Consider the following 7,979-nt stretch of genomic DNA (forward strand, 5'->3'; position numbering starts at 1 on the left):
GATGACCATTTTTTCATGTGTCTGTTGGTGGCATAGATGTCTTCTTTTGAGAAGTGTCTGTTCATATCCTTTGCCCACTTTTTGATGGGGTTGTTTTATTCTTGTAAATTTATTTGAGTTCTTTGTAGATTCTGGATATTAGCGCTTTGTCAGATGGGTAGCAAAAAATTTCTCCCATTCTGTAGGTTGCCTGTTCACTCTGATGGTAGTTTCTTTTGCTGTTCAGAAACTCTTTAGTTTAATTAAATCCCATTTGTCAACTTTGGCTTTTGTTGCCATTGCTTTTGGTGTTTTAGTCATGAAGTCTTTGCCCATGCCTATGTCCTGAATGGTATTGCCTATGTTTTCTTCTAGGGTTTTTATGGTTTCAGGTCTAACATTTAAGTCTTTAATCCATTTTGAATTTATTTTTGTATAAGGTATAAGGAAGGGATCCAGTTTCAGCTTTCTACATATGGCTAGCCAGTTTTCCCAGCACCATTTATTAAATAGGGAATCCTTTCCCCATTTCTTGTTTTTGTCAGGTTTGTCAAAGATCAGATGGGCCGGGCGCGGTGGCTCAAGCCTGTAATCCCAGCACTTTGGGAGGCCGAGACGGGCGGATCACGAGGTCAGGAGATCGAGACCATCCTGGCTAACATGGTGAAACCCCGTCTCTACTAAAAAATACAAAAAACTAGCCGGGCGAGGTGGCGGGCGCCTGTAGTCCCAGCTACTCGGGAGGCTGAGGCAGGAGAATGGCGTAAACCCGGGAGGCAGAGCTTGCAGTGAGCCGAGATCGCGCCACTGCACTCCAGCCTGGGTGACAGAGCCAGACTCCGTCTCAAAAAAAAAAAAAAAAAAAAAAAAAAGATCAGATGGTTGCAGATGTGTGGTGTTATTTCTGAGGCCTCTGTTCTGTTCCATTGGTCTATATATCTGTTTTGGTACCAGTACCATGCTGTTTTGGTTACTGTAGCCTTGTAGTATAGTTTGAAGTCAGGTAGCGTGATGCCTCCAGCTTTGTTCTTTTTGCTTAGGATTGTATTGGCAATGCAGGTTCTTTTTTGGTTCCATATGAACTTTAAAGTAGTTTTTTCCAATTCTGTGAAGAAAGTCATTGGTAGCTCGATGGGGATGGCATTGAATCTATAAATTACTTTGGGCAATATGGCCATTTTTACAATATTGATTCTTCCTATCCATGAGCATGGAATATTCTTCCATTTGTTTGTGTCCTCTTTCATTTCATTGAGCAGTGGTTTGTAGTTCTCCTTGAAGAGGTCCTTCACATCCCTTTTAAGTTGGATTCCTAGGTATTTTATTCTCTTTGTACCAATTGTGAATGGGAGTTCACTCATGATTTGGCTGTTTGTCTGTTAATGGTGTATAGGAATGCTTGTGATTTTTGCACATTGATTTTGTATCCTGAGACTTTGCTGAATTTGCTTAGCAGCATAAGGAGATTTTGGGCTGAGACGATGGGGTTTTCTAAATATACAATCATGTCATCTGCAAACAGGGACAATTTGACTTCCTCATTTCCTAATTGAATACCCTTTATTTCTTTCTCTTGCCTGATTGCCCTGGCCGGAACTTCCAACACTATGTTGAATAGGAGTGGTAAGAGAGGGCATCCTTGTCTTGTGCCGGTTTTCAAAAGGAATGCTTCCAGTTTTTGCCCATTCAGTATGATATTGGTTGTGGGTTTGTCATAAATAGCTCTTATTATTTTAAGATATGTTCCACCAATACCTAGTTTATTGAGAGTTTTTAGCATGAAGGGCTGTTGAATTTTGTTGAAGGTCTTTTCTGCATCTATTGAGATAATCATGTGGTTTTTGTCATTGGTTCTACTTATTTGATGGATTACGTTTGTTGATTTGCATATGTTGAACCAGCCTTGCATCCCAGGGATGAAGCCCACTTGATCATGGTGGATAAACTTTTTGATGTGCTGCTGAATTTGGGTATTTTATTGAGGATTTTTGCATCAATGTTCATCAGGGATATTGGTCTAAAATTCTCTTTTTTTGTTGTGTCTCTGCCAGGCTTTGGTATCAGGATGATGCTGGCGTCATAAAATAAGTTAAGGAGGATTCCCTGTTTTTCTGTTGATTGGAATAGTTTCAGAAGGAATGGTACCAGCTCCTCTTTGTACCTCTGGTAGAATTCGGTTGTGAATCTGTCTGGTCCTGGACTTTTTCTGGTTGGCAGACATTAATTATTGCCTCAATTTCACAGTCTGTTATTGGTCTATTCAGAGATTCAACTTCTTCCTCGTTTAGTCTTGGGAGGGTTTATGTGTCCAGATGGAGTCTCACTTTGTCGCCCAGGCTGGAGTGTAGTGGCGTGATCTCGGCTCACTGCAACCTCCCCCTCCCGGGTTCAAGCAATTCTCCTGCCTCAGCCTCCCGTGTAGCTGGGATTACAGGCGCGTGCCACCACGCCCAGCTAATTTTTGTATTTTTGGTAGAGACAGAGTTTCACCATGTTGGTCAGGCTGGTCCCAAACTCCTGATCTCATGATTTGCCCGCCTCGGCCTCCCAAAATGCTAGGATTACAGGTGTGAGACACTGCACTCGGCCTTATTCTACTCTAAAAAAATATATATTTTTAGAGACAGGGTCTCATTCCATTGCCTAGGGTGGAATGCAGTGGTGCAATCTTGGCTCACTGCAACCTCCACCTCCTGGGTTCAAGCCAATTCTCCTGCCTCAGCCTCCTGAGTAGCTGGGATTACAGGCACGTGCCACCACACCTGGCTAATTTTTGTATTTTTAGTAGAGACAGGGTTTCACAATGTTGGCCAGGCTGGTCTCGAACTCCTGACCTCAGGTGATTCACCTGCCTCAGCCTCCCAAAGTGCTGGGATTATGGGATTATAGGCGTGAGCCACTGTGCCCGGCCAAGTTTTATAGTTTTAGTTCTTAAGTTTAGGTTTTTTAATCCATTTTTGAGTACATTTTTGTATATAGCATAAGGTTAGGATCCAACATCATTCTTTTGCATATGGATATCCAGTTTTCCTAGCACCATTTGTTGAACAGATTGTCTTCCCCCATTAAATGGTCTTGGCAACTTTGCCAAAAATCATTTAACCAAATATGTGAGGGCTTATTTCTAGATTCTCTAGTCTACTCAATTGGTCTATATGTCATTCCTTATGCCAATACCACACTGTTTGAATTATTGTAGCTTTGTAGTAAGTTTTGAAGTGAAGACATGTGAGTCCTCCAACTTTATCTTTCTTTTTTACAAACGATTTTGACTGTTTGTGGTCTCTTGCAATTCCATATGAATTTGAGGAAAATTTCTATTTTTGAAAAAGTAAAAAAGGCTGTTGGAATTATTTTTTATTTTTTTGGAGATGGAGTTTCACTCTTGTACCCCAGGCTGGAGTGCAGTGGTGCAATCTCAGCTCACTGTAACCTCTGCCTCCCGGGTTCAAGCAATTCTCCTGCCTCAGCCTCCTGAGTAGCTGGAATTACAGGCATCTGCCACCATGCCCAGCTAATTTTTGTATTTTTAGTAGAGATGGGGTTTCACTATGTTGGCCAGGCTGGTCTCGAACTTGTGACCTCAAGTGATCTGCCTGCCTTGGCCTCCCAAAGTGCTAGGATTAAAGGCATGAGCCACCACATCCGGCCCAGGCTGTTGGAATTCTTATAGAGACTGAGGTAAATCTGTAGATCACTTTGGGTAGTAGCAACATCTTAACAATGTTTAGTCTCTCTACCCATGAATATGAAATATCTTTCCATTTATTTCTCTCTTCTTTAATTGTTTTCAGCAATGCTTTATAGTTTTCAGCATCTAAGTCTTTCACCTCTTTGGTTAGATTTATTCTTAAGTACTTAATTATCTTAGATGCTATTGCATGCAGATGGAGTTGTTTTCTTAATTTTCTTTTCTTTCCTGGATTTTTTTTTATGTTAGTACCTGCTACTACCTAACATTTTAAATATATTTATTTGTTTATTTCTGTCTCATTTACTGAATAAATCTTCCATAAGGGCTAAAGGTTTTTTATTTGCTTATTGCCTTAGTCTGGGATCTTAAAACAGTGTCAGGCACATGGTCTAGTACATATTTGTTGAGTGCACTAATGATGAAGGTACCATTAACTAATACTGGCATTTTCTTTATTTATGATTTGTTTTTCTTTTGCCACTACAAAAAAATGCCTCAGGGATTGCTGGGTCAATGTCCATCTGTCTTCTTAATTGTGTTTGCAGTTGAGAGACTGCTTCCCAAGGTGATTGTTGTAATGATTCTCATTTCTGCCATCAGCAAATGAGGGTCCCTGGGCCCTCACACCTCTGGGAGCACTAGGTGCTAGGCTGTCTTCTATGTCTGGCACCTGGGGGTAGATCCCTGTGTCAGCAGTGCTTTAGCTGACACTTCTCGGATGACTAGTGAATTAGAACCTCCTCAAATGTTTGTCAACCATTTCATTTTGCTCTTCTATGAGTTGCTTATTTATACCCTTTGCTCATTTTTCTATTTCCCTCCCTCCCTCCCTCCCTCTCTCTCTCCTTTCCTTCCTTCTCTCTCTCTCTTTCTTTCTGACAGGGTCTTGCTCTGTCACCCAGGTTGGAGTGCAGTGGCACGATCATGGCTCACTGCAGCCTCAACCACCCAGGCTCTAGCAATCCTCCCATCTCAGACCCCCAAATAGCTGGGACTAAGGGTGTGCGCCATCGCACATGACTCATTTTGGTATTTTTTGTAGAGACAGAGTTTTGCCATGTTGCCCAGGCTAGAACTAGTCTCAAACTCCTAGACTCAAGTGATCTGCCCACCTCAGCTTTCCAGAATGCTAGGATTACAGGCGGGAGCCACCACGCCTGGCCACACTTTGCTTTTTTGTTCTTTTCTTGACTGTTCTTCAGCATTTATTCTTCCATATACACTTTAAGATAGTTTTAGTCATTGAAAAGATCTGGGGTTCTACCTGGTATTGCTTTTCTTTTGTCCGGATATTGTTTCATATCATTCCATGTTTTCTTCCTATAGGTTTTGTGCCTTCCTTAGTGATTTTCTTAAGCTTTTAATATTTCTTTGTCACTCTTCTGGATGGAATAGATTTCCCATTGCCTTTGCCAGAAGCTCATTATTGGAATGGAAAGAAAGATTGATCATTGAACATACTTCTCTTGCCAGTTTACCAGATTATTTTATTAAGGCTAATAGTTTCTACTTGAGTCTCTTACCTCGTTCAGGTATTCAAGCATATCATCATCAAGAAGGAGAGCTTGGCCGGGTGCCATGGCTCACACATATAATCCCAGAAGTTTGGGCTGCGGATAGAGAAGGATCACTTGAGCCTAGGAGTTTGAGACCTGTCTGGGCAACATAGTGAGACCCCCATCTCTATAAAAAAAAAAAAAAAAGTTAAAGTAAAAGTAAAAAAAGAAGGGGAAGCTCTGAAATCCTTCTTTTCCAATGTTTGTGCCAATTATTTCACCTTTATTATGTGCACAAGTGAGTGATCACCTTCTCCTTTTCTGTACCATCTATTATTGGGGGCTGGGAGCTCCCGCCTTTCCCTATGTTGTGGAATAAGTGCATTGGGTCAGACCTGTCTGTTGTCTGCAGGTAAGCAGAGCCCTGCTCCTCCTCCTCCTCACTGCCTTTGCTCATCGCCTGGGCCGGGCCCTGCTGGAAACACCAGGTGCTCGCTCCAAGCAGAGGTTTGAACCTTCTGTCCCTGCAACCTTGGGGGTTGGGGTCCTGGGAGATGAGGTACCAGGAGGCCCTTTGGGGGCGGCCCAGGCTCTTTGACTGATGGTCTGTGGGTGTGAGCCCCCAAGTTCTAGGCCTGGGGGGCGAGAGGAAGAATCTTCGAGAAAGAGTCAAGCGGGCCACCTTGGGCACACGTGCACCCCAGGATGCCCGCCCAGCACGCCAAGCCCCCCACACTCACCTGTAAGTGCAGGCGGTGCTGGAGGCCCGGGGCCCTGCAGGGGCAGGTACACAGGTCGCCGCAGTGCCCTGGCGGCCTCCTCCTGGCCGCTGGCCCTCCCCTGCGGCTTCCTCATCCTAAAAAGCAAGTGAAGCCAAACGAAAGCCCTGTCGCTCCCGCTGTCCCCTCCCTCCTGGCCTCCGTCCCCCGGGCTCGCCTGCCCTGCCGCCCAGCGGACCGGTCCCTTCCTGCTTTCCCTGGCGGGTGCTGTCGGCTGCTCTGTTACCAGGAGCCGGGACGCGCACATATTCCCAGAATCCGCGCTCAGTGCGTTCCGTCCCCCAGGACACCTGTTCTCTGCACAGGCGCGTCTGGGCCCAGCCGGGGCAGGCACGCGTTCCCGGGCAGCCACTCCGGAAGGCCCGAGGGAGTAAATCTGGCCCTCCCGGTTCAGCACAAAGCTCCCCTGGCCTCCTTTTAAAAACGACCGCCTCCCAACTCCCCGCGGGCACGAGTGGCGGCTGCCTCCCCTCCCCTGGGGCCGCGCGCGCCTCCCGCAGGGTCTCAGTGCCTCCTGGGTGGGGGACAATTCCTGTCCCCACCGGTGCCCTGCGCCCGCCGGGTCCCAGGAGTAAGTTCTGGGTCCCCGGGCTGGCTCCTTAGTGAGCAAAGGCGCATCGCTCGAATTCCAGAAACCCTTCTCGCCCAGCGCCTGCCTGGCTGTGACACAGCCTGGAGAATGCGCTCTCGGAGGTGGATTCCGGAACTCAGGAGAGAAGAATGCGACGCTGGTCCGCTGGGCTTCCTAGTCCCCCAGGGGTGGGAGGGGGCTGTATCTCAAAATAAGATTCTGCAACTCGACTCTTATAGGGGAAACCAGGCACGCATTTCAAAATCTTCTCATCCGTCCCCACCTCCTTGTGCCACTTTTCCGCGCCTCCTGTGCCACGGAAGCTGCTCTCTGCTCCTGCTGTTTCCAGCCCCGCAGCCCCCGGACAGGAACTGGCTTGGCCCAGCCGGGCCCGCTTCCTCTCCCTGGGGTCCTCAGGCCATGCAAGTGAGGAAACTCAGGCTCAGAGGGGCCATGTAACTCTCCCCAAATCACCGACAAGCCTGGTGCAGCCACGGTGGCGCGCATTCGCCCACTCGGAGACCGAGAGGCAGGATTTCTGCCTGCACAGCCTCCCACCCAACCGCCAGACCTGCTGGAGGCCCGGGCCCTGGAGATGGCTGTCTTCACGGAGACTTTTTTTTTTTTTTTTTTTTGAGACGGAGTCACGCACTGTCGCCCAGGCTGGAGTGCAGTGGCGTGATCTCGGCTCACTGCAAGCTCTGCCTCCCGGGTTCACCCCATTCTCCTGCCTCAGCCTTCTGAGTAGCTGGGACTACAGGCGCCCGCTACCACGCCCGGCTAATTTTTTTTTTTTTTTTTTAGTAGAGACGGGGTTTCACCGTGTTAGCCAGGATGGTCTCGATCTCCTGCCCTTGTGACCCACCCGCCTCGGCCTCCTAAAGTGCTAGGATTACAGGCGTGAGCCACCGCGCCCAGTGAGACTCCTTATGCCAAACTCATTCACTCCCGGGCGCCTCTTTTTTTTTTTTTTTTTTTTTTTTTTTAATTTTTTTTTTTTTGAGACAGAGTCTCGCTCTGTAGCCCAGGCTGAAGTGCAGTGGCCGGATCTCAGCTCACTGCAAGCTCTCCCTCCCGGGTTTACGCCATTCTCCTGCCTCAGCCTCCCGAGTAGCTGGGATTACAGGCGCCCGCCACCTCGCCCGGCTAGTTTTTTCGTATTTTTTAGTAGAGACGGGGTTTCACCGTGTTAGCCAGGATGGTCTCGATCTCCTGACCTCGTGATCCGCCAGTCTCGGCCTCCCAAAGTGCTGGGATTACAGGCTTGAGCCACCGCGCCCAGCCAAGCGCCTCTTGCTGGCAACGGATGTGTCGGGCGTTCAGGTCTCTTAACTTAAGGTCTCTGTTTTTCCAAGTTTGGAAATCAGCTCAGAGCAGAGCGCGTAAAGAGGGACTTTCACTGGTGCTCAGAGCGCCCTGGCTGCCTACTGCTGGCTGGCTGACCCCTCCCCTGCAGATTC

The 7,979-nt window shown here is 47.4% G+C and overlaps 1 protein-coding gene across 1 annotated transcript; it reads right to left on the bottom strand.

Moving 5' to 3' along the window:
• Positions 1-4,109: 4,109 nt before the first annotated feature.
• Positions 4,110-7,178, bottom strand: LOC144330464 (uncharacterized). Its single transcript, XM_077942046.1, has 3 exons — positions 6,803-7,178; positions 5,910-6,025; positions 4,110-4,343 (listed from the first exon to the last, which is right to left on the bottom strand). Exons 1-3 carry the CDS (start codon positions 7,024-7,026, stop codon positions 4,312-4,314), a joined length of 372 nt encoding a protein of 123 aa, XP_077798172.1. The 5' UTR covers positions 7,027-7,178; the 3' UTR covers positions 4,110-4,311.
• Between the last annotated feature and the right edge of the window lie 801 nt (positions 7,179-7,979).

This window comes from Macaca mulatta, chromosome 7, assembly GCF_049350105.2.
Source record: "Macaca mulatta isolate MMU2019108-1 chromosome 7, T2T-MMU8v2.0, whole genome shotgun sequence".
Classification (NCBI taxonomy): Eukaryota; Metazoa; Chordata; class Mammalia; order Primates; family Cercopithecidae; genus Macaca; species Macaca mulatta.

What these genes read in the sequence shown, in the direction of transcription:
- LOC144330464 (XM_077942046.1), bottom strand. Translation starts at nt 7,026, where the DNA reads ATGCGCGCCACCGTGGCTGCACCAGGCTTGTCGGTGATTTGGGGAGAG. An exon ending in CGGAAAAGTGGCACAAGGAG is followed by an intron (nt 6,026 to 6,802) that starts GTGGGGACGGAT and finishes CTTGCTTTTTAG; the next exon opens with GATGAGGAAGCCGCAGGGGA. An exon ending in AGCACCGCCTGCACTTACAG is followed by an intron (nt 4,344 to 5,909) that starts GTGAGTGTGGGG and finishes ATCTACCCCCAG; the next exon opens with GTGCCAGACATAGAAGACAG.